At 38.2% G+C, this 27024-nt stretch overlaps 1 protein-coding gene across 3 annotated transcripts in view; it reads left to right on the forward strand.

Moving 5' to 3' along the window:
* The window catches only part of Usp53 (ubiquitin specific peptidase 53), a 53653-nt gene that overhangs the window by 15947 nt on the left and 10682 nt on the right, over window positions 1-27024 (forward strand). Inside the window, exons 3-14 of one of the 3 annotated variants that reach the window (XM_029475182.2) lie at window positions 3940-4032; window positions 5283-5417; window positions 6585-6698; window positions 6779-6861; window positions 8899-9004; window positions 10142-10309; window positions 11022-11171; window positions 15290-15452; window positions 15925-16074; window positions 17241-17384; window positions 18699-19431; window positions 21290-21366. In XM_029475182.2, the coding sequence (XP_029331042.1) occupies window positions 3940-4032; window positions 5283-5417; window positions 6585-6698; window positions 6779-6861; window positions 8899-9004; window positions 10142-10309; window positions 11022-11171; window positions 15290-15452; window positions 15925-16074; window positions 17241-17384; window positions 18699-19431; window positions 21290-21366 (2116 nt within the window). The remainder of the gene's footprint in view (window positions 1-3939; window positions 4033-5282; window positions 5418-6584; window positions 6699-6778; window positions 6862-8898; window positions 9005-10141; window positions 10310-11021; window positions 11172-15289; window positions 15453-15924; window positions 16075-17240; window positions 17385-18698; window positions 19432-21289; window positions 21367-27024) is intronic. The other 2 variants (XM_021158980.3, XM_029475184.2) reach the window with 2 other exon arrangements.

Consider the following 27024-nt stretch of genomic DNA (forward strand, 5'->3'; position numbering starts at 1 on the left):
GCCTTAGGTGCATCACAAATGTGGAGATGGGACCTCCCAGGCCTCCTGATGGTCTTCCTCTGTACTCTCATTGTTTCTAATGAAAACGTGCGTGGTCTTCGCTTTTCTGTTTGCCACACGTCCTTTCCTTTGGCCACTCTTAAGGTTTTTTCTTAGTGTTGTTCATGGTTGAGTTTGTTGAGTCTTTTGAAGCTGTCAGTTTGACGTTTTCCTGTCTGTCCCTCCTTTGGAGAACTCCAGTTACATCCATGGTTGTTCCAAGTGGCGTGTGGTCTTCACTTTCTTCCTTAGTCTTTTTTTCTGTGTCATTCTCTGGATTCTGTTTCTGTGTCTTAGAGTTAGTTCTTTACCTTTTCAATGTCTAATCTGCTATTTGTGATATTATATTTTTCATTCTGGGTGTAGAAGTACGCGCCTTTAATCCCAGTACTTGGGAGGCAGAGGCAGGCAGATCCCAGACTTCAAGGCCAGCCTGTTCTACGCACTGAGTTTCAGGAACGTCAGGGCAACAACAAAAATAAATTTTTTTTTTATCTTAGACAGTCTGATTTTTATTAGTAAATATTTGCTATGTGTCTTTATGTGTTCAATCGTAACCTTTAGTCTATGAATTGTTTTCCTGTGCTTATCTACTCATTTTACCCTTTATACAGAATTGTAGTGTGCCTTTTTTTTTCTCCCCTGCCACCCCTACTCCCTCCCCTTCTTCTTCTTCTTTTTTTTTTTTTTCTTTTTGCTTTAATGGTCACTAATTTTTCCTGGCTGTCAGAAGTTTTACCTTGTGAGGTTATAGATATTTTCAGGATTCCTAAAGATAATCTTAAACTTTATTCTGGACCAAGATTAATTTAGTTGGAAACAGTCTGGTTATTTTGATGTGCTGGTTTCTTGGGCAGGGATAGTTTTATTTACTCTTAAGGCTAGTTTTTTTCAGACACTTCTTTTCTACCGCCAGTGCTCTTGTGAACCTAGGTTTTCCACCTTGACTTTTGAGAACAGGTCTCCTCCTGGTCCTCCAGGAGCTCCGAGCATGAGCTCTTCAAGTTCATTTGAGTGTTTCATTCCCGGACACACGCTGCTCACTGGCATACTTGGAGGGAGCCTGTGGGAGCCCTGGTGAGGACTCTGCAGTGCTCTGCCCTGCCTGCTACAGCAGCCTCCAGTGTGCAGATGTTGCTACAGGCTAATTTGAAAAGCCAGTTCTCATTGGGGAAAAGTACTATTCAAATAGACTTCCTGTCAGAAAACCTCTTGTTAATAATCAGTTTCATGATTATTTTTAAAGATTGCTCAGAAATAAATTGAGGAATCCATTTTGTAAGGTCAGACCAATTTCAAATGCAGCTATGTGAAGGTATGAATCCAGTGAAAGGCAGTGAATGAATTTATACACTGTTTCTCTTATTTCTTATTATTTCAGCATATTTTTATAGTGTTTTAAAGTGAGGAATAGGATCAAAGTTTATATTCCTTTGGGAAACTTATATGATTATATGCACTGATTTTGGAGGTACTTAAGCTCTATGTAGAAATGCTAAAAACCTGCATAATATCTTTTAGGATTTATATTAAATAACTACATGTAAGAAATTTAAAAGGAGTATTGCTGAAAACTAATTAGTCCAGCAATTAGCTGAGACTTATTTTGTAACAGGTTATAGAATATAATTTTATGAAATAGCATAAGGGTGGATTATAATTAGCATAATTTTGTGATAAGGATTTGTTTGATGGTTTTATGCTACTGTATTGAATAATGTACATAAAAAAGATTATTTTGACATTTTCATATATGTATACAATGTATTCTTATTACCCATCCCCCACTACCTCCCTCCAGTTTCTCTGGGACTCCCCCAGCTTATCTCCATTCCTGTTTCATGGCTTAGTGGTGGTGGTGGTCATGGTAGTCCAAATAGTATGGACATATGCACATGGACCCCATGCCACAAAGAGGCCACACACACCCCAAAAGTGACTCAGCAGCTGTTAGTCATCAGTAGCTCCTTGGCTGGGGTTAGGGCTTCTATAGTCCCTTTCCTATTCATGCTAGAATTTTTACTGACTTAATCTTGTACAGGTTCTTTGCAGATAACAATAGAGACTGTGAGATAACATTTGCATAAACCATGTTAAATCCAACATGAGTCTGCATTTCAGAGTTCTCTTATTCATCAGCTTAGTACTGGCTGTTGTTTACACCTGGTACATATGTCAGATAGTCTCTGCATTAACTGCTACCCACAACAAAAAGAAACTTCTCCACAATCCAAAGGTATAAACTTAGATATTAGCTTGACAACATAACTGTTTAATATGCTCTACCCCTCGATCCTAATACATTCTATGTCATGGCCTTTTGACAAGTTTACAAACCCAGGCATGAAATGGAGCAGACCTTGTACCCAATCAGAAAGCAGTTGGTTACTCCCATAGCTGTCATGCCACGGCTGCATGAGTACAGTAAATGTGTCAGGCAGGTCAGTAATTCTCAGGGTCCAGTAAGCCCGCTGTGGATGCGTGTCTTCTCTCCACCATTGGCTTGCATAGCACCTTGGAAAGCCTCTAGCCCGTCCACGGAGAGCACTTCTGTTTAAAAAATAAATCCTAAAATTGAAAGACAGTACTGACTTTATGAACAGATTCTTGAGGGTTTATTTACTGAATAACAAATTTCCAGGTGCCAAGAAAGTATTATGTTCGCCATGTTCGGTGCTGGTAAATTTTTTGAGTTAGAAGCAAAGTTCTATTTAATAGCTAACATTTTCTGTGTAGTTACTATATATTAGGTCCTTGTCTGATTATTATACATACCATTTCGTTTAATCTTTACCACTCCTGGCCATAGATGCTATAGTAAGCATTTGGCTGTCAGTTCCAGAACTGCTCAACAGAAGAGCTGGAACTGGAACCCAAGCCATCTGCCTTCAGAGCTGTGTTGTTAGACATTTTGCTGTCATTGATCTTCATCATCTTTGTTGAGTCCTTTAAAAAGGATTTCAATCTTGTATGATATGCTGAGATAATATATAAGAAGTTAGTATTACCAAGTACTTTACAAAACACTCATTTTGTTTTTATTATTTTTAGTTGAGAGAATTTAGATGTTTTAAGTGGGTTCTTCCAAGTTACATTTTTTTCAAGAAATTACTAAGAAGATACAGAGAATCTTGATAAACTTGCTTGTATATCAGCTATATGTCAAGCCCTGCAGTATGTGCTGTGCATTTTGTATATTAATCTTCCCCCAAATTGAGGCATGTAATAATATTATTCCATTGTGTAGAATGTCGGTTTTATAAAATAGGTTTTAGGTACTGGACTGATTTTTTTTTTTTCAACTTTTAAACTTTTTTATAGTTTGACTTTTTCTCTTAGTAGCAAATGTCTAAGGAGTAATTGCTGTGAATATATTCAGGTCATTGCTTGGCTATCACCACGCTGTGACTCCTATCACCACAGGAGTCTTTCATTTAGTGTGTGTGATCACACACATACTGGTCAGACATTCTTCTTGGTAAGACACACTGACAACTCTTTAGTACATCCTAGCTTTAAAGTCTAATTATATTTCCTTCCTAGGTTTCTGGTGTTTCCAGGTATTATAATCTCCTCCTCTTTCATGTCTCTGCCAAATTCTCCATGTAGTATATCCTATATTTCTTGTCTGTGTGCAGATACTTAACTGAAAGATTTTGAGGTTTTTTTGTTTTTTTTTGTTTTTTGTGCTCTACTCCCATCACGACTTTTCATGTGAATGAATAGGAATTTCCTCTGTGTAGTGTTGTGCTTCCCGTTTCTAGTGATTATGCGAGCCCGGTTATGTACAGGAGATTAAAGAAGTTACTTACTATTTTACTGCTTTTAAAATGTCCAAATATGCTTTTTTTTTTTCCATAGAGCAATCTCAATTCTGTCTTTCATTCAAATTTGCTTTAGGTTTTATGGCAATTAGATATATTCCGAAGAAGCTTGAGAGTTCTGACTGGACACATATGCCAGGGAGATGCCTGTATATTTTGTGCATTGAAGGTAACTATTTAGCAATTACTATCGATTCTCCAAAATTTTAATTTTGATGGTGGTTTAATTTGGTTGTGATTGAAGTTCATTGTCAAATAACATAGTTTTGAAGATGAATGCTTAAAACATGGCAAGTATCTCCCACTTTTATGCTAGACAGTTAAAATTTAATTTTTTAAGTAATATGAAATTGTTGAGAAATTCTTCATTGTTTTGTAGTTATTATTTATTTTAGTGACTGTTCTTAGCTACTACTGAGTTCTAGGTCCTGCTCTCATTATTGGGTTAATGCCGTGAGCATAATTTGTAACGATCTCTGTTCTTCCTACCATTGGGATGTGGAAGCAGGTAAATTTCAAGTTCAGGGCTGTCTTGACCTACATAGTGAGATCCTGTTAACATAAACAAGAACAGCAACAAAGCCCCGTTCTCATGGAGCTTATATCCTTTTGTAGCATAGGAGACAATGTGCAAGCTGCATGTAGCATATGTTAGGTGGTAAAAATGATATGAATGGCCAAGGAGGAAATATTAGCCAGGGAAACCCAGGAAGTATTAAGGGGTGAGAAAAACCCTCACCAAATGGTTGGCAATTGACTCAAGACCTAGAAAAGATGGTCGAGTTTCAGTAAAGGGCAAGAGCCTCAACATGTTGTTCAGTGAATACCAAAAAAGTCTGGGCACCAGAAACATTGTGAGCAAGAAAGTGGTGAGAGCTAAGCCTCAGAGGAAAGGGGAGTTTGGATGGCTTCAAAGTAGGTCTGTCACAGAGGAGTGACAGTGTTTGTTGTATGAACATATGGACTTAAACTTGGATTCTGTAACCCCAGCTCTGGGAGTTAGAGGTGGGAAGGGTGCCTTTGGCTGTAGGGTGTTTGCCTCAGTCATTCTCCATGCTGTGTTTTGAGTGGGACTCTAGCTGAACGTGGGGCTCAGTGAGGAGGAGTCAGGCCAGCCAGCTTGCTGCAGAGACTCCCTGTCGCTGCCTTCTGATGGTGGGGTTGCAGTCAGGCTCTCTATGCCCACCTGGCTTTTCCATCGTTTCTGGGGGTTCAGACTCCAGTCTTCAAGCCAGTGCTTTGCCTTCTAAGCCATCTCCCCAGTTCTGGAATAATTAACTTTATATGGCATTTCAGGACCAGACTGTTGTTTATTCATTTCTGGATATGGGTATGCTTTTTTTTAATGTTGTAGTGAAATTATTAAAGTGTCTGTAAAGTTGCTTGCTTTCGACCTACTGATATACTTTTGATTTCTAGACAATATTTGCACAATTTCAACACAGTCGAGAAAAAGCACTTCCCTCAGATAACATAAGGCATGCTCTTGCAGAAAGCTTCAAAGATGAGCAGAGATTTCAGCTTGGCCTCATGGATGATGCTGCCGAGTGCTTTGTACGTATCTCTGACAACCCTTAAACACTTAGAACAATAGTTTTAAGTCCTTGTGTGATGCAAATTTGAAAACAAATAAATGTAAAGATGAAAAATGTCAGGACTGGTCAGTGTCTATATATCTTATTCGTCCTTCAAGATTGAACTTGAATCATTCTGTGTTTTATGTTGTATATCAGATGATTTATGCCCTGATTTTTACTGTATGTTAGTTTACAAAAGTATACATATAGTTGTTTTATAATACACTTTATATAATGTATATATCGAGCCCCCAACTTTGTGTCCTATTTGGTTTTTAATCTTTCAACATCAGTCTGTGCTGTCCAAATACTTGTGGATGTGTCGTTCCACTGGAAAGTGGCTGACCTATCAGAAGCTACACTCTTGGAGGAAATCTGCCTCCTCCTTTCCCAGCAGCTGACTGTTGCCAAAAACTATGTGGCTAAGGGTGGCATTTTATGCACATCTCCCCTCTCTGTGCTGAGATTTGATCTGGCTTCAGTTTGCACAGGTTTTGAGTACAAAAATCTCTGATTTCACATGTGCAACTGCTCTGCTGTGTCCAAAGGACAATGTTTTCGTGTAATTATCCACTACTTGTCTTAACACCTTATATCAGTGATCCACGAGCCTTCAAGGTGGGTGTGTGATATATATGTATGGAGATATAACATCAAATATATATAGCATATATATTCATTAGCTTAGTTGGAATGCTCCAGGCCAGTGAGAGACAATGTCTCAAATGATGTTGCCGGTGTTTCTAAGTTTGACACTTGAAGTTGTCTTCTGGCCTCTCCATCGTATGCATCTGCATACACAAGCGCACACTTTTTAAAAAACGTTAACCTGATTTTACTTAATATAAGAATGCTGGGAATGTAAGAAATTCAGTTTCTAATACTGAATTCTGTATATAATTAGTATTTAAGGCTTTAAAGTTCTTTCCTTGATTTTTTTGTTTTTTTTAAAAAGCTAGCATTGCAAAAGGTGAATACTTGAACATTTGCAGTGATTAAAGAGGAAAATTGAAAAGCTAGCAGTTAATGGCATTCCTGCATTTACACTTTGGAAAATGTTCAGTTAAAGGTAATTATATCTTAAGGTGTTCTCTGCAAAATCAGGAACTTACTTCACTTGTGTTTTTTAAAATTTTTTAATTAGGAAAATATATTGGCGAGAATTCATTTTCACCTGGTGCCAAACAGAGACGCAGACATGTGCACCTCTAAATCTTGCGTGACTCATCAGAAGTTTGCCATGACTCTGTATGAGCAGGTGAGGTGCCTTAGTTATCTGTGTAGACACTGGACTGCGGTCTCAGGAGTGATAGACTCAGCATGTGTTCTTCCCTGCAGTGTGTGTGCCGGAGCTGTGGAGCTTCCTCAGACCCTCTGCCCTTTACCGAACTCGTGAGGTACATTTCTACAACAGCCCTGTGGTAAGCCTCTCAAAGAATAGTTAGCAAAGAGGCTAGGAGCACACTTACACACATTAGGCATTTATTCTGAAAAATTAGAACATGGTATAGATTTTCCTTCCTGACATTATCAAATGTGCTTTAATAAGAGAGCCCAGGAAGTAGCTTTCTCGGCTGAAGGCTTAGAATTTAGCTTAATATAGGTTACCTGAAGTGCTTGACTAAAGTTTCAGATTGCAGTTTGGAATACATATAAGTAATATAGTGTGTGTTTTGAGGAAAATAAGGCTATATATGGAATTCATTTGTTTATATAACATATATATAACCTGACAAATTTTACATAGTATTTGTAGTGAGCCTGCATCTTAAGTGGAGCCCATCACATAAACTTAGGTTTAGAATTTACCATTCATAGCATAATATTAGCTCTCAAATTTCAGATTTTGGAGCATTTCAGACTAAGTACATTATATAATAAAATGTGCAGGATTCATATCTTTTATATTTATAGCAGACCTTTGAACTGGGAAAATGACCTTAAAACGAGGAACTCTTTGGTAGATGAACTGCACAAGATGCCTTCATCTTTACTTAGCTGCTCCCCTTGTATTGGCCTTGTCTCTACCATTGTCTCCTTTACAGTGATAAAAGCTGAGATAAAGGGAAAAGAAAGGAAAACTCGAATTTAACCTTAGGTTATTGTATTTTAGACCTCAGTAGTCAACTGTAAAAGTTTGCCTTGCTTACTGCCTGCCTGTCTGCCAGCTCCTTCCCTCTCCCTTTCAGAAACAGTTAGATAAGATGCAAACTCTAGCCTTAGACCTTATGCAGCATTTGTCATCTAAGTTCTTTCGAGTCCTTTATCAATTTAATGAGCTTAATCTACCTCATAGGTAGATGGATTAAGATCGAAACCCAAGTCTGATTACAAAATGTCTCATTACTCCGATACTGGCAGTTTTGTTATTTCAGTGTTTATCAGGCTGAGTGCGTTCTAGTGTACTTGTGCAGTGTGTTAGAGAAGTACTCTTGGTTACTGAATATTAGTGGCTGATTTCAACCACACACCTATGAAGCATATGCTAGAATTAGAGCATCTGGAATGGAAAGTAGCGATGGTGTGTGACCTGTAACAGTTTCTGTTGAAAATGCTTATATAGTTGCTTTAAGGTATCACGTGCCTTGATAAATATCAAGTGTGAGGGATAATTCCAGTAATGTCTGTCCCATCTCTAACAAAGCCATTAGTATTCACAATACAAGCATAAGGCAGAAGTCTGGTACTTAGGTAACTTTGCTGGTAGAGTCTGCCATCTCCTAACTGAAATGCTTAACTTCACCTCTGGCAACTTTAAGCCAAAGAAAGAAACGTCTACAAGTTTTGCTTGTTAGGGTAGAATTTAAATCCAAACTTCTTATTAATTAGTAGAATAAAAACGAAACATTGGAAGTCCTTCCACATAGAACCTTTACCCTCATCCAGGAAACAAAGCAAAAGTATAGCTGGACAGACAGGGGGACACTGACCTGTAGGCTTCAGTGTTTGGGGCCTGGGGGGAACTTCAATAAGTTTAGGCCATCCTGGGCTAGACAGGAGGATGATATTTCAAAGGGTAAATAAGTAAGTAATTAAGAAGGCTACTCTACTCTTGCCTTTCTGCTCCCTCTCTGTCCTCTCACCTCCCCACCCCCGCCCGGTCCTTCCCCCTCTCTCCACGTGCTCATGGCCAGCCTCTACTCCTCTACTCTCTCTCTCTCTCTCTCTCTCTCTCTCTCTCTCTCTCTACTACCCTCTTAACTCCCCTCCCCATGCCCTTAATAAACTTTATTCTATACTTTTTTTTAAAAAAAGACACTCTAATACGATTTTATATTTGTCTTAATTCTTCATATATCTTCCAAATTAGTCATTTGTCACTGTATGGTTAAGTTGAAAGTAATGCACACCTCTCAGTATATATTCATACTCAGTTTTCTCAAGTGAAATTGATACACCTGTTGTAAGTCCATAGGCGAGGCTAGATTAAGATTCCTACTTTTTTTTTTTTTTTAAAGCAATGAAGTTGAAAGAATGATGGAAAGGCATGAGCGAGTTAAACCAGAGATGTTTGCGGAACTGTTGCAAGCTGCAAACACAGCAGATGACTATCGGAAGTGTCCTGTAAGTAGAATTGGAGAGCATCAGTGTTCCTCTACGTTTATAAACGTGAAAATAGGCACCCAGAAATTATCATGTAAGCACTAATTGGACATGTATAAAATTTATCTTTATTAAATGATATTGGAGATGACTTTACATCACATAAGCTATTTATTTATCTTAGTGCTGTTATCGTGAAAACTCTTTCACCTATGCTCACATCTGTAGCCCTTGCTGCTTGGGAGATTAAGGCAAGGTATTTGAGGCCACAGATCTGTGACAAGCTTGGGCAACATAGAAGAACCACCATAAAAACCAAACAAAAACTTCTTAGCTTTGCAAAAGTGTTTTTTTTTTCTTTAAAAAGTGTTTTATATTTATGTATTTTTAAGTATAGCCCGAGTGTACATGGTGCCCACGAGGTTAGAAGAGGGCATTCAGTCCTTGGGGACTGGAGTTACAGATGATTGTAAACCACCATGTGGGTATGAAGAATCTAACCGGGGTCCTCTAAGAGCAACAAGTGCTCTTAACTGCTGAGCTAACTCTCCAGGCCACCCTACCTCCTTTTATTATGAGACAGTCTGATTCCTGGATGGCCTGGAACTCACTAAGTAGACCAGGCTGGTTCAAACTCACAGAGATCTGCCTACCTCACTTTATTAAAAAATGTAAAGTATCATGTGTTGAATGAAGTCTTTCAGAGGTCTGAAATGTGTCTCATGACTGCAGAGGAGTCATGTTGTCATTCTTTGAGTAAATGTGACAAATGATTTTTGTTGTTGTTGTTGTTGCTGCATAATACTATAAATGACTTCATGGATTTTTTTTTTTGGACAGAGTCTAATACCAAGCTGGCTCAGCCTCCCAAACACCAACTAGCTATTAACAACCTTAAGGGATTTTGGTTTTTATTTTCTGCCTTTTGTTGTTGTTTTCAGGATGAATATTTGTTTTAACACATCTAAACATACCAAATGAGTTAAAAATCAGATCTTGCTTAATCAGTAAAGACAAACAGCTGATCAGAAGTCAATTTCTAATAAACTGAAAAAAAAAAACAAATTTCAGATACACTTTGATTTTCATTGTATAATATAAGGTATATATAGTAACTAATAGTTTAAAAACTTGCCTTTTTTGTTTGTTCTTCTGTAGAGTAACTGTGGCCAAAAAATAAAAATCCGCCGTGTTTTAATGAATTGCCCAGAGATTGTTACAATTGGATTAGTGTGGGACTCCGAGCACTCAGACTTGACTGAAGATGTTGTTCGAAGTCTAGCCACGCATCTCTACCTTCCTGGGGTATCACAGTTGCTTTCAAATGTTAATATCATGATGGTCTTAGTTTTGTTCATCCGAACCTAAATCTTTTAAGGGAAATATATCCAGATGTGCTTAGATGAAGATAATTTTGCCTAAATCAGACTAAGTGGAATACCTTTTTCCATAGACTAGAAATGACTTTCAATCACAAACTAACCCATCTCTTGCCCTTTCACCCTGGAGTGATGATTGGTGATAATGATGATTACCACTTGATGGTTCTCACATAAATGTGATAAATAATAATCTAGAGAGGATTTAAGGTTTAAACTTAATCTGTGTAGTGATTTCTCTGATGTGTGTGCTTTTTAAAGTTGATTATTACTTTCTAAATTTACTTTGAGTTTGTTATTGTTATAATTACAAATAAAAAATTATACTTTAAGTGATAATTTAATGTTTCTTCAAATATGTTATCTAATCAAGAATATATAAATCATCTTACGTTTGGAATATAATTAAAGTGTCAATTGTATGTTGCTAGAGAAACTTAGTGCACTAATGCATGGTGAATTCAGTGTGTGGAACTTAGAGGTTCTGAGGACTAAAAGTTATCTGTTGACAGTTCCATATCAATGGCACCTTCGGTAATAATGCTGGCTGGATCAAGGCCAATCTGTAGGTGAAATATTTTCATATAATTTAGATGCCTGATTCATAGGTTCTCATTCTAAAGAGACAATAGTAAATATACATTAATATTTTTAAATAGCTTTTTTATAGGGTCACTGATGAAAATGCCACAGACAGCGAGCTGCACCTTGTGGGTATGATCTGTTACACCAGTCGACACTACTGTGCCTTTGCTTTTCACACCAAGAGCTCCAAGTGGGTGTTTTTTGATGATGCACACGTGAAGGAGGTAAGACTTGGACTAACTGCAGTAGTCATTGGGACTTTTCACAATGTAGAAGTACATAACAATCTATACAGTACTAGCATAATTATTAGAATAATGAATTAAAAGATAAGCTACCTATTACAATTTTTTTAATTTTAGTATATTTTAAAACTTAAGTTTTAATCTAGTCTAGTTTTAGAGTAAAGAGTTTTGGGGTAGGGACAGAATGAGGCACTGTTTTTCCAATTTTTGTGTATATGATAAGAGATTGGATATAAGTTCTTTTGCTAAATGATTTGTTTGCTTTTTGAAACAGTGTCTCACATTATAGACCATTCTAACCTAGAATTAATGTGTATCCCAAAATAGCCTTAAACTCATAGCAGTCCTCCTATCTCAGCTTCTTATGTGTTAGAATTGTAGGTGTAACACGTCATACCTGGCATTTTAAAACTTACGTGTTATTTGTGCTGCAGTGTGTGGGTGCACATACCTGTGTGTGTGGTGTGTGTGTGTGTGTGTGTGTGTGTTTGTGTGTGTGCCCTGCAGGGGAGGTCAGGTGAGTTTACATGAACTGATGCTGTCTTCCTACCATGAAGGTTCCCTGATGAAAACTGGGTTGTCCTTGTCACAGGTACTTTACCCACCAGTCCATCGCTGACTTGGTGCTTGCCTTTGAAACAGCTCTGGCTGAATTCTACAATTCTCCCTTAGTTAGTACACGACCAACGATAGGAGTTTTTAAAAAAGTTGTAAAAGAAATTTAGACCTGACAAAGTTCATTAGCTTTGAAAATTCTGTTAGTAAACTGATTTTAAAATTAGAAATTCTGAGGTTACAAGCGCGTGGTGGGGAATTTGTCAACACTGATTATTTTCATAGACCTGTCTTAGATAGCATTCACTGAACATTTTTTAGTCCATAAAAAAATAAACACTGATAAATTGGGATCATCAAAATTTAATAAAACTTTTGCTCTGTAATAAAACATTTAGGAGAATAAAATGATAAACTGGAGGCTAGAAGAAAATATTTGTTTGACATATGTAATATAGTCTGTATCCAAAATGTATTTTTTATGGTTTGACTTGTTTTTAGTATAGGAGATTGAATCTTAACAAGACTTACATATCCTAGGCAAGTGGTCTGCCACCATCCCTGTATTCAAAATAGTAAAATGTAATTTTACAACTCAACAATAACAAGATGGCCAATTTTTCTTTAACAAATAAGACTTTATTAAAGAAAGTATATAAATGTTCTCTGTTACATTCTTTATATTATCAGCTATTGAGAAATACAAAAACAGTTCATGGGAGGATCCCAATATTTACCTGTTATATTGACTAAACTCAGAAAGAATTACTAAGGCCATAGCATGAATTAGCAAGGATAATGAGACTGAAGAATTCATCAGTCACTTGAAGAAACAGCCTGTCAGTTTGTTTTTTGTTTGAGTGTGTGTGTGTGTGTGTGTGTGTGTGTGTGTGTGTAATCCAACACTTTTGCTCTGCTGAAAACAAGTCCACATGAGACTTTGACCTGAATGTTCATTATAGCTTTTTTCCTAATAGACAAAACTAAAAGTAAAATCAAATAATGAGTAATACGTGAATGGCAGTCAGCCGCAGCCCTACAGTGTCATATAATGCTTATTAATAAAAGGAATATGATATCAATTAATGCATTAATTCTGATGAATCTCTGGACATTACACTAGGTTGATGATGTTATATATGTGTCTATATACTATAACTCTGTTTATATGAAATTTACAAAACTAAAAACAACCATGTAGAAAGTAAATGCATGTTTTCCATGTAAGGAGGGAAGGCTTTAGAGCAATGATTACGTAATGGTGAAGACACTGACTCACTTGAGGACAGACCATTGTTTTGGATGTTAATCTACTTCAATAAAACTGATGGAAAACATTTGGTATTTGTAAAAAAAAAAAATCACTGCATTTCGATACCTAGTGCCTTGTTATAGAAAATTATGAAGATATTCCACTTGACGTTTTAGAGTTCATACTGACTAACTCTATAACACAAATTGTCAAAATTTGGATTATCATCAGGTATTAATCATTTGAAGCTTTCCTTTCAGATTGGTTCATATTTATGAGGTTGCCAAGTAAGGAGGTAACCAGAAGTCATGCAAAAGCTTGGGGTTCCAGTTACTAGAAAGCCTGGGGGGGGGTTGTTAGTGTAATTTATAAACATTAAAATGTACTGAAATAAGCACTTTGAGTTTTGAGGAAAATGCACACTTAAAATTGACTATAATCAGATACCTGTTTTTTAACGTTGCTGGGCTTAAACAAAGGAGCCTCGTATGTGTGGGCAGGTACTCTGTCACTGTGCTGTCCTTGCTGTCTGTATAGAGAACATTCCATCACCCTGTAGAGGTCAGGCATGCCTCTTGCTCTCAGTCTCCCCGCCCCATCTCAGACCCGTGACATCCTGGCGTCACTGACCTCCTCTCCATTAGCTTTGCCCTGTCTCATTTACATACAGGGTTCTTACGCAGTTACCATTCCATTCCGGCTCACTCCTTTCCCTCAGGAAAGTGTTACTAAATCCATCCGTGCTGTTCGCATCAGTCCTTCATTCTTACCATGTTTCATTTAATAGCTCTACTGCAAGTTTTCCACTAACCTGTGGTGGTTTAAATATCATTATGTGGATATTTCCCATTGCTCTTAGATAATACCCAGAGTGGAATTTTTGAGTTACATGATAAATGTATGCTAAGTTTTACCAAGAGTTGCCAATTGCTGTTTATCACAGATGTACTGGTTTTGTTCCTACTAGCAGTGTATGAAAATCCATCTTCCACACCCTACCCAGCATTCCACATAGGTAGTGTTAGTAATTCTAGCTCTTGTAATGCTGTATATATCCTTTCCATGTGCTTATTGACAGTGCACTGTGTCCTGCGTGTGTGTGTGTGTGTGTGTGTGTGTGTGTGTGTGTGTGTGTGTGTGTGTTTATGCATGCGTGCGCGCATGGTATCTATTTAAATATGACGGGGGAGAGGTCTATTCAAATGTTCTACCAATTTTTCAAATTGGAACATCTTATTAAGTTCTAGAACTTTTTTATTCTGCACACAAGTCCTTTATTATTTATATAATTTTTGTTTACGTTCAGTTGCTTCTTGAGACAGAGTCTTGTTGTGTAGCACTGACTGGCCCAAAACTTACAATGTAGATCATGCTGGCCTTAAGCTCCGAGAGAGCCCCTGTGTTGGCTTCCTGAGTGCTGGGATTAAAGGTGTGTGCCACCACACCTGGTTGGCCACTTTCAATATCTTAATAAGAGCTTCCCAAGAGCAAGTGTTATTACTTAATTCGAAGAAGTCAGATTTATCATTTGTTTACTTCTCTGAGCTTGTTTCGTGGAGATTTTCTCTGCGTTTTTTGCAAAGATGCGTTGATGATGCTTCCTTTTGGGGCCATGGGCAGGAGTTGTTTTCTCTTTGGCTGTCCAGCTTCCCAGCACCATTAGTTGAACAAATTCCTTTATATTCCTCTATCGAATTGTCTTGGACACTTTGTAAAAATCAGCCAGCCATGTATATGGAAAGCTGTTTAAAATGTAGTGATTATTCCAGGCGTGGTGGCTTAACATCTATATTTGACAAGCTGAAATAGGGAGATTCCATGAGATCAATAGGTTGATATGTGTATACAAATAAAATTAATAACTAAGTCTTAGTACAGAAAGTATCATTTTACCTGTTGATTTTTTTTTTTTTACATTTGTGTATTGTGTGTATGTGGGAAGAGGGAACACACAACTAAAGCACGTATGTGAGATCAGAGCATAGTCAGTGATGTCCGGTCTCCCTTCCACCGTGGGTCCTGGGAATCAGACTCAGGCCATCGGGTTAGCAGCAAGAGGCTTTATCCACTGAACTATCTCATCAGACCTTTCCTATCAGTTTGTTTTTATAAATGAGAATCTAAAATTTGTATTTGGCCTAGTTATTAAAATTATTCATGATAATTAGACTGCTAGCCCCTGGAAGTCTTTGAAGTACTTTGAAAGGTAAATTAATTCAGTTTCTGCCTATTAATATTACACATTTCAGGAATTGGTTTATATTTATTTATTGTGATTTTTCTTTTAAAGATGGGAACCAGATGGAAAGATGTGGTCTCCAAGTGCATCCGATGCCACTTACAGCCCCTTTTGCTGTTTTATGCAAACCCAGACGGTACAGCGGTCTCTACTGAGGACGCACTCAGGCAGGTTGTCCACTGGTCACATTACAGATCGGTTGAAGAAAACATGGGTAATTGCTTTTAAAAAGTATTTTTTGGTATTTTTCATTTATTATAATTAACTACTGAATGTAAGATGAATGTTGAGAAAATTTTAAAATTGATTTTCAGTCAAATGAAATTTAGGATAATTCTATATTTTGTTCATCTTTTCAAAGAAACCTTTCCCTGCCAGTAGCCTCAGAAGTACTATTAGGAATCCCCCAGTATGGTCAGTGTGGTGCACCCAGAACACAGAAGAGGCTATGGGGAGCTCTTTCCATCAGTGAATCTTGAGATTGTAAATGTTTAGTAACCAGAAAAGCCTGAAGCAGCGAAACAATGTGGGATGCATTACAAGGCGAATCCAGCCCTGAGTGACATCAGCCCTTAAGGATCAACTTATTTTGTCTAGGGTGTTAAAAATGTCTGAAAAATTACTTAAGTATCTTTTCTTCCAATGAGAGAGAAGTAAATGATGTGTTTTTAAACTGTCTTTTGAAGGATGTGGAAAGCCTATCATTTATAAACCAGATAATTCAAAGGAAAATGGATTTGGTGGTCAGACGAAACAGAAAGAAAATCACAAATTTCAAACTGATATTTCCTCGCTTAATCGGAGCCAAATGCAGACAAGTGGAAGGAGAGCACCAGGTACGCTTTTCTGCTCTCCGGTGGGCAGAGTGTAAACAGCTGAGCAGTCTGTCTGTCTCAGTTACTGGGCCTGCACTGCCTGGGGAGAACTGAACAGGAAGGCTAAACTGCCTCGCCTTGCCCACAAAGAGACAAGGCGAGGTAGATTTTGTCTTTCTTGTGAATGCATTTCTCAGAGTTAGGATTCTACTGACCTACTTGAGATTGTCCGTGCAGTGGAACAGGTTTTGTAAACTTTGGCCAGCCTTTAATTACTGTAGGCTTCCTATCTACTACATGAGTTGAGATACAGTGCTCACCTCAGAGACGTCAGTCAGTAAGAACACTTGGATAGAGCACCGCAGCTGCTGTCCTTTCTTTACTGTGCTTTAGGAGCTGTAGGAACTGTATTTAGAGACAGTATGGGTCTCCAGTGTCAAGAAAAACCCTGCTGAGCATTGGTTAAACATAAAAAGGAGTTCATTATGTTCTTTCTTTTTTTAAGTTACATTTGTCTGTGTGTGTGTGTGTGTGTGTGTGTGTGTGTGTGTGTGTGAAAGTGAGAGGACGACGTTGGGAGTTGTTTTTTTTCTTTCTATTAGATGAGTCCCCAGGATTGGATTCAGGTTGGCAGGCTTGCAACAAATGCCCCCTCACTGAGCCATTTCCGTGGCTTTTTTTTTTTTTTAATTAGGTACTTTCTTCATTCACATCTCCAGTGCTATCCCAAAAGTCCCCCACCCCTCCCCCAAAACTCCCCCACCCACCCACTCCCTCTTCCCGGCCCTGGCGTTCCCCTAAACTGAGGCATATAAAGTTTGCAAGACCAATGGGCCTCTCTTTCCACTGATGGCCGACTAGTCCATCTTTTGCTACATATGCAGCTAGAGACACGAGCTCAGGGGTACTGGTTAGTTCATATTATTGTTCCACCTATAGGGTTGCAGGCCCCTTTAGCTCCTTGGGTACTTTCTCTAGCTCCTCCATTGGGGGCCCTGTGATCCATCCAATAGCTGACTGTGAGCATCCACTTCTGTGTTTGCTAGGCCCCGGCATAGTCTCACAAGAGACAGCTATATCATGGCTTTTTTTTTTAAGTATAGAATTTGTTTTTTAGTTCAAAGTTTATTTTTGTTGAACAACTTGAAAAATAATGTATATCATTAAAAGAATGTTTTCTTTTATAGTTAAGTTAAGCCATGATCAAAGAGAAAAGATAAAAGACATTTCCAGAGAATGTGCTCTGAAAGCCATTGAACAGAAAAATGCACTTTCTTCTCAACGGAAAGATTTAGAAAAGGGACAGAGGAAAGATACAGGCCGACACAGGGGTAAGTTAAGTACTTAGAGCATTAACTTTAAAAGAACCGGTAAGAATCCTATTTTAAAATGGAGTTTTCTAGTATACTGTGCATATTTACATATTACATTTTAGATTTTTACGTGTTTCTAGTATGATTTCTTGAATGCCTCTATATTAAATGTAAACATGAAAATTTTTTCCCATTCTTATTTAATTGTAATTTTGAGATGTAGCTCAGTTACTATTCTGTTGCTGTGAAAAGACACCATTACCAGGCTTCTCTTGTCAGATAAAGCTCCAGAATTTGCTTGCAGCTTTAGTGAGTGAATCCATGATTATCATAGCAGGAAGCATACAGGCATGGTGCTGGAGCAGTAGATGAGAGCTGTATGTCCTGATCCATAGGCAGCAGAGGGACAGAAACTGGGCCGATTCACAGTGACACCGTCTCAGACTGTTACACTGACTGGGGACCAGAAGTTCAAACTTAGTAGCCTATGGGAGCCATTCTCACAGAAACAAACACAAGATACTAGAGTTTATGTTTTCATGTTTTTATTTCTATTTATGTTACTTAACAATGCAGCTCCCTCATACAGTACAATAACCTAAGAAGGAAGGCCATGGGGAATAACTCATTGGTAGAACACCTGCCCACAGCATGGTCAAGGCTTTTGATTTTATGGTGTTTTCATGGCTATAACAACTTTGCCGCTGTGTTTGAAATGCTGAGTTCAGAGGTTTGCTACAGTGATGTCCTGTCACGTACACCGTTGCATATATTGTGGTGTGTAGGTGTGACATGACATTCCTAAGATGGACACTGCTTCAGGGTGGATTTGTATCTGGTTTGAACAGATGCCCTCTGCTGACCTTCTGGAAGACTGACAGTACCTTCCAACCCAAGTTGACAGTGTGCCTCATTCTTGAACTTAGTTTGAAAATCTTTACCAACATGGGAAATATATTTATGATTTTTGTTAATTATAAGTGAGCCAAACGCTTAATTCTTTTACAAAAGAAATCCCTTTTATGATCTTCTTTATAGGTCTTTTTAAAGCCCAGTTAATTTTATATCTCTTATTTGTAAGTAAACAATAAAGCATTGTTTTTGTATAGTTGGTTGGGTTTTTGATACAAGATCTTACTACATAGCCCAGGCTGGCTTCAAACTCATGATCTTCTTGCTTCGTGGTTTTAGCGTCCCAAGTGCTGCTGTGACAGAAATGCACTACCACACCTAACTTCAGATAATGCACTTTTTAATCCTAAATCAGTTTGTGGTGTATTTTAATTTTTATTATTTTCATGTGTGTCTTATGTACTGTTACTATTTTTTAAGATTTGGTTGATGAAGACTTGGCATCTTTCAAGTCTGGATCCCCTCCTGCCTCGGATGGCTTTAGACAACAAGGGAATCCCCATCTCTACCACAGCCAAGGCAAAGGACCTTGTAAACATGACCGAGCTACCCATGAGAGCTACACCTCTGGAAAAGTGATAGGTTCAAGCAAATCCCAGAATCTTCTTGTTCCTGGAGAGAAAACAGCGGGCAAAGCTAAGAGTGACAGTGGCACTGGCTATGAAACAGACAGCAGCCAAGATTCAAGGGACAAAGGAGGCAGCTGCAGTAGTAAGACTAAAAGCCGCCACCGTGGCTGGAAACCCATGAGAGAAACCCTAAACGTCGATAGTGTTTTTAGTGAGAGTGAGAAGAGGCAGCACAGTCCGAGGCAGAAGTCGGATATAGGTAGCAGGCCTAGGTGTAGCAAGGATCAGAGTTTTAATAACTGGCCAAAGGCAAACCCAAAGCAAAAAGGCTTAATGACCATATATGAAGATGAAATGAAGCAAGAGGCAGGAAGCAGAAGTTCCCTTGAAACTAATGGAAAAGGAGCAGAGAAAAATCTAAGTGCTGCTGAGAGCAGAGGTCCTGGTACCAGCTGGCAGATGCAAAGGACAGAGTCTGGGTATGAGAGCAGCGATCATGTCAGCAACGGATCTGCCAGCTTGGACTCTCCTGGTGTGGAGGGAAGTGGGGCAGTTGTGGATGTCGGTGGTGGGAAAGCCTTCAGGTAATACACAATCAACAGTTTCTCCCTCGTTATTCATATCTGTGTGTATGTGTGTGGGGGGTGTCTACCATGTTTGTGGTGGTGCCTGTGGAGGCCCGAAGAAGTCAGTGGGTCCCTTGGAGCTGGAGTTACAGACCGGTAACTGTGGATGCTGGGAAGAGCAAGAAGTGTGCTTTTAACTGCTGTGCCATCTCTCCAGACCCTTTTTCTTTTTCAAAATATGTTTTTCTGCTTTGAAGCTGTTATGTAAAAACTGGACTGAACTTGGCAAATGAGACTTCTGCTTTCTTAAACACCATTTGTTGGCTCACGCTAGGTGAGCAGTCGGCCTCCTCGCCGCGTCCTCCGTGCTCACCACCCATTCTCCCTAGTTATTTGAAGTAATTACAGGTGTGGGTACAATGAATTGTTAGGGAGACATCATGAAATTAGAGTGAAGAGAAAGACCTGGTATATTACAGCTCACTTAAGATTTCATATTTTCAATTTACATAGTTATTTCCTAACTCTGAAATAATGACTGTCCGGTTTTATGAAAATTGAAAAACACTAAAGTACAGACATTATTTTCATTATTATCAATTTGATTTTTTTTTTTTTTTGGTTTTTCGAGACAGGGTTTCTCTGTGTAGCCCTGGCTGTCCTGGAACTCACTCTGTAGACCAGGCTGGCCTCAAACTCAGAAATCCACCTGCCTCTGCCTCACGAGTGCTGGGATTAAAGGCGTGCGCCACCACGCCCGGCCGATCAATTTGATTTTTAAAGATAAATTTGTTTTTTGTGTATGAGTGTTTGGCTTGTATCTCTGGCACCACATCTGTGCCTGGTGCCTACTGGGGCCAGAAGGGTATTGATGCTCGTGAGTGACAGACAGTTGTGAGCTGCCATGCGCTTGCTGGGAATTGAACTCTCAGGTCCTGCAGAAGAGCAGCCAGTGCTCTTCCCTGCTGAGCCCCCTCTCCAGTCCTCAGCTGCTCATTGTTTGCAACAGGCTTTAAAGTGCTGATCGAAATTGGTATCTTAGTTTTAAGCTGATTGTTAAATTCTTCCATTTATACATATATAGTATATATAAGTTATCATCTCTGACATTTATATCTCAAAACTGGAGTTGTTTCTGTTATTACAAATCAGTTCCATGGAAGGAAATATAAAAAAAATTTAACCAAATAAGTGTTTGGTCAGGTGATTAATTCTGAATACATATTTTTATTAGTGATGTTAGCAACAGTGTGTTTGGATTTCTCTGTCAACTCTCAAACATCTTGATCTCAGTGGTGTGGCTGATTGCTTAACTTTTACTACTTTTTTCTGGCTTTAATTTTCAGAAGCATACATAATTTTACTTAGAATTTGACAATGTTGATTCACTTTTAAAAATCAGACTTATAAGATCAGCTGCTTATGCTCTATTAAGATAATCGATTCCATCAAGAATTAAAGGGACCTTCTTCCTAGTGTTATAAATTTCTTGATACTTTTTGAAATATAGTAGCACACATTATAAAAAGAACAGGACTCTGTAAAGACATAAACTTGCATTTTAGTTATTGGGCAAATTAATTTGACTTACAAAGCAGTTTCCGGTCATAAGAAGAGTGTAACAACATTCACGTGTTATAAGCTAGAAATTAAGTAAGTATATATTAAGGCACGTCACTAATTGTAGCACTTTGGAGGCAAAGGATTGCGGATTGTAGGTCACCTTGAACTATATAAAAAAGCAAAACAACAGAACGTGTATGCAAAGCCCTTGCAGCAGCATGTAAGAACATTTTTAACAAGTGTATTTCCTTCTTAGAATAAACTAACAAAATCCACAATACCTGATATGCTTGGTGTGTGTTTTATTTTTCAGTGAACATATTAAGATGAACAGCCAAAATATGGACAGTATGGAGTATATATCTCATCAGAGCAAAGACCACCCAGAAGGTAGAATTTGCACTTAAATATGCTTTGATGGTTGCCGCAAAGAGTGAATTACAGTAATTTATTGTTTGCTGTTATGATAGACCTTCTCTCTTGGTCAGTGTTTCTGTTGTTTATTTGGCTTACACTTCTGTATCACTGTTCATCATCAAAAGACATCAGAACTGGCAGGAACCTGGAGGCCTGAGCTGATGCAGAGGTCAAGGAGGGGTGCTGCTTGCCCCATCCCTGTGGCTGCTCAGACAGCTTTATTACAGATCCCAGGGCCACCAGCCCAGGAATGGCACCGCCTGCAATGTGCTGGGCCCTCCCCCATCAATCACTAATTAAGAAAATGCTGTATAGCCCTGCCTACAACCTGATTTTATGGAGGCCTCCTCTTAATTGAGGCTTCCTCTTCTCAATGACTTTAGCTTATGGCAAGTTGACATAAGACTAACCAGAACACCTTAGAAAATCCTATATGGCCAAAATAATTATTGGGACTTGAGTCAGGTGATTTGTGCCTGAAATCCCAGCACTGAGGAATTTAAGTAAGACACAAGGATTGTATGTCAATGGGCATCCAATAGAGTAAGACAAAACAGATGGAGAAATGCAAATAACATTTTAAATAACTTTGTAATACCAAATGCATTTTCTTTTGGTATGCATGTGTCGTAATAACAGGATAAAGAAATCAAACTTTTACTATGTCTTTTACTACTGTCTAGTCATGTGTGCTTTTCACATTTGCTTCACAATAGTGATTTTAGTTCATCACTCTGAGGAGCTGAATAGCCCTTTAAAACACACTCTAAAATTGACTTGGTGTGTATGTATGTGCACGCAGAGAGTTCATAATGGCAGCAGCTGTATCATATTCAAAGGATGTCTAAAGGTATATAGTTAGGTAGTTTGAGACATTTCTGATTTTTTACTATCAGTACTTAGAGCTATAAACTTTAGGACTATCATGTGTCCCATGGGTGTTAGTATATTGTGTCTTCATTGTTCATTCAATTCTAGGAATTTTTCAGTTTCCTTCTTGATTTCTTTAATGTTCCATTCATTCAATATTGTGCTGTTTATTTTACATGAATTTGTGTATTTTCTATAATTTCTCTTGCTATCAATATGTAGTCTTACTACCTTGTGATCGCAGATAAAATATAAAAGAGATTGCTTTACTTTCTCTGTATTTGTTAAGGCTTGCTTTGTGTCCTAGTTTGTAATTCCATTTTGGAGAAAGTATCATGGATGTCTAAGAAGAATTTGTGTTCTGTAGAATTTTGGTGGGATATTCTGAAGTGTCTCTGTTCCATTTGATATGTGGTGTGGCTTTATTATCTGATGACTGTAATGGTGAAAGTCTGAGATAGTGAAGTCACCAACTATTGCTGCAGTATGATAAATTTGTGTTTTTATTAAAGAAGCATATGTTTAATGAAATTTGGTGAGCCTGTATTTGGTGCATATATTTAGAATTGTAATATCCTAGTTGGGTTGTTTCTTTACAGATTTTGAACTGTCTTTCTATCTTCTGACTAGATTTAACTCTGAAGTCTTTTTTTGTAGGTATTTGAATAGGTATTTGCTTTTTCTCAGTCCTATTTGTTTCTAAAAACTCCCACCTTTCACCTTAAGACAATGTCTATCTTTGATGGCAAAATATGTTTCTTAGAAGCAGCAAAAGGAAGGATTCTGTTCTCTAATCCTATCCGCTAGATTCTCTCTTTACCTAGGACATAAAAGTGTATGTTGATTCTTTTCTTTCTGTTGATTTTGTAGGGTTTTTTGTTTGTTGGGTTAGTTGCTTGGTTTTTTTGTTTTGGTTTGGTTTTGGTTTTGGTTTTGGTTTTGGTCCTCTTGTATAACTATTGTCTTTCTTGACTATGTTTCTTTCTTTAAGATTTTAATCTTTGCTTTCTGTCTGAAAAATCCCTCACAGTAGCCTCTGTTAGACTAGTTATTTGGTCATAAGTTCCTTTAGCTTGCCTTTGTAATGCTAAATTTTCCTTTCTCCTTCATTTAGGATAGATAGTTTTGCTGGGTATATTAAGCTGGATTGGCAGTTGTGGTATTTAAGAATTTGAGTTGCATATTTTTCCAAGTCCTCAAGCTTTTAAGATTTCCTCTGAGAAGTTAGCAATTATTTTGATGGGCTTGCCTTAGTATGTCACTTGGTCCTTTTTGCGTACAGCTTTAATGTGCTTACTTTGTTTTGTATATTTAGTGTTTTAACTCTGTGACATGGCTGTTTCTTTTCTATTCCAACTTGGTCCTTATTGCTTGCAGCTTTTAATGTTGTTTCTTTGTTCTATAAATTTAGTGTTTTAACTCTGTGGCGTGGGTGTTTCTTTTATTATGCTGTCTGTATGATGTTTTTGTATCTGGATAGGCATTTCTCTTCCAAGATTTGGGAAATGATCTTCTGTGATTTTTACTGAAAACATTTCCTATTCTTCTCCTTCCATGCCCATAATCATTAATTTTGCCTTTCATAGTGTCCTAAAGATTTTCCTTAAGTATAGATCTGCGTGATCCTATTCCTCTCCTTTGCCTTCAACTCCTGAAGTTCTGTCCCCCATGTGATCCTTCTATTGGCAGGACTTTTCACTGAACTTTGACTTGACCTATTGTATTTTTCATTTCTATCATTTCAGTTTGTTTTTTCTTCAGTATTTCTATTTCCTTATTGACTTCTATTTTCATAATCTAAACTGACTTCCTTCTTTTATCCAGTTTGTGTTCTTGAATATATGCATGTTCTCTTGGCTTGTTATGAACGTATTTTGAATTGTGTGTCAGGAATTTTATCTAGATCATGGGAACTATACTGTGGGAGTTGTGACAGTTTGCATAAGATATGGAGGACATGAGCACCAGGAAACAGAGTGGCCTGCCACAGTTACTATTACTCTATAAATAAGGAAGAGCTGTAGGAGAATGCATGCTGGATTTTCTGCTGATCCCCTGACCTGGTAGGATGACCTAGGGTGGAGACTGAAGTCTCTGCACTCCCTAACCTCAGATGGCAAACCATAACTGAGGCCAGAGTATAGATAGGCTCCCGACTTTAAATTGTGAACCAAAAGTGAGACCAAAGTGCCAGAGCATTCCCTTATCCCAAATGGAAAACCCAAGCCGGCTCCTTTCCATAAGGGAAGTCCATGCTTGAGACTTTTAAAGGAGTGAGAAAAGGAAACATCATCAGCCAGGATATACAGGTTCTAGGATACAGTATTAGTTAGGTTTAGTGTTGCTGTGATATACCTGATAAGGCAACTTGAGTTACCTGGGCTTATAGTTTGAGAGTATTAAATACCTGTTACATTGTGGCCATTGTGCACCTTGAGGATGGAGAGAGGATATACCATGAAACAGCAAAATCCTTTATTATTCTCACCATATAAGTGGTTGCTGATGAATCAGGACACCAGACAAGGATTCCAGAAGCTTGTTTCTTCTGACAGCCCTCGACTAGGGGCTGAAGCAGGGTTTATACACATAAAACCCACCAGCATCCGGGCCAAGTTACAGTTGAAATTTTCACCAGTCAGAACTTCGGGAATAGGGACTTTCCCAAGTGTTCCATCATTGTCAAGTGACTGAATATAAGTGGTTGTGCCCAACCAATCAAATCTATTGGTTCTTTCTGTTGTTAGGAATAGGCATTATGTTTTGGGGAACCATTGTTGCTTAGAAGAGGGAGTTGGTCAGCTTAGGTAAAATGGAGTCTGAAGTAAAATGTCAGTACTTAGTTACATTCCTTTGCTTATTCCCAACAAGCTCCGCGTGACCAGAATAGCATGAGCATGAGAACTTGAGGGAGCTGAGTCACACTGCATCTGCAGTTAGGAAGCAGGGAAAGATGGATGCTCATACTGAGACCAGGGCTGCAGTCCGTGGACTGGTGCTGCCACATTTACCATGTGTCTTCCCACCTCAGCTCAGCAATCTTCATGTTCATGTCTAGAGATGAATTTCCTAAGTGACTCTTAACAGTATTAACTTACAAGTACTTACAAGTGGTAATATCTTCAAGATTTCAGTGTCTTGTCACAGTCTGTACCTTATTCATACATGTGTGCTGCGGGTCAGCACAGGGTATCTTCCTAGGTACCAGTGTCTCACAGAAGCAGGGTAGTTATAGGCATGAAAAGACCATACAACACAGGATCATCTCTGGGCTCTTCAAACATGACACTAGAAGTGACACTTGGACTTGTACTCAGACCCACCGTCCATGGCAATACTTCAAGCGGTCCTAGTTTTAAGGATGGCAACATGAGTTTTCTAAGTGCTGGAACTGAACTAAGTATGTGTAATAACTGCAGTGATACCAGGGACAGAGGGAGAGTTTCACGGATGCCTGTGTAATAGCTACAATGATACCATAGGTGATAAGAAAGATTAACAAGTGGTCATTAGAAAAGCTTTAGTTTGGAAATTATGCAGTGATATGGCATTATTACAGGGGATACGCTAAATATATATAGTAGCTTGTAAGCCAAACAAACATGAGCGCTTGTGGTGGGAGAAGAGGGGAGGGGCTGTGCTGTTGAAATAAAGGAAACTGTTCTGAAGTTTTAGAACTCAAAGAAAGGGGGTGTAAATTTTCACAGTGAGCAGCCACAAACCAACTATAAAACATTTTAGTCCTTGTTTGTGTTTGTAGAGAGTATTTTTCAGGTTACAAGCCTTGAAAATGATTATTTGCTAATTTATTTTGTTTTCATCAAATGTATGCTATCAGGAGGAAACACTTTATATTAAGGAAATAACTTTCCTTTCCCATATCAAAATGCCTGGCTGGTTTTAAACATCTGATAAAAGTCTAAGTAAGCAAGTATTACAGGAAGCAGTAAAAGGCGGCCAGAAATCACAGCGGGCCAGGGAAACGAACAATCCCTGCAAGTTCAGAAAATGCCCCTTGCTTCCTGGTGGCCACAGAACACAGGCCATAGAGAGTGTGATGATGAAAACTTCATTGTTTTGCAGTGAGTTTACACATTTAATATGTGTGAGAGTGTGTTGTTGCACTACATAGTCACTTTTATTTCAGTAAAGAACTCTTTAAAAAGCTCAACATTGTAATTATTTTTATGCCATTAAGTACTTTTACACTATACAATTGTCACCACCATCCATCTCCCAAATGACCTTATCAAGACCCCAACTCTACCCCCCCCCCACCCCCCCACCCCCACCCCAAGAAACTGGCAGCCATCATTCTGGTTTGGTTGGTTTGTTTTTTCATCAGTTTGGCTGTTCTTGGTGCCTTGTTTAGGTAGGCTTGTGTTTATCCTTTCATAATGACCACAAGGGTTAACCATGTTGTAACACATATAAATATGTCTGTCATCTTTTCTTTTATTTTTGAGATAATAATATAATTACATCAATTTCTGTTTCCCTTCCCTCCCTCCAGGCCCTCACATGTATCCTTCCTTGCTCTCTTTCAAATTCATGGACACTTTTTTTTTCATTAATTGTTGTTATAAAAATATATGTGTGTACATATGTGTGTTTTGTATATGTACATACATATATATTCTTAAATAAATATGATTTGTTGAGTCTAGATTGTTATTGTACATTTTCAGATATTAACATTTAATATTGGATAACCAGCTGGTGTGTTCCTCTCTGGGCAAGACTATTTCTCCTGCTCTCAAT

Source organism: Mus caroli, unplaced genomic scaffold, assembly GCF_978045245.1.
Source record: "Mus caroli unplaced genomic scaffold, Mus_caroli_1 scaffold_3, whole genome shotgun sequence".
NCBI lineage: Eukaryota > Metazoa > Chordata > Mammalia > Rodentia > Muridae > Mus > Mus caroli.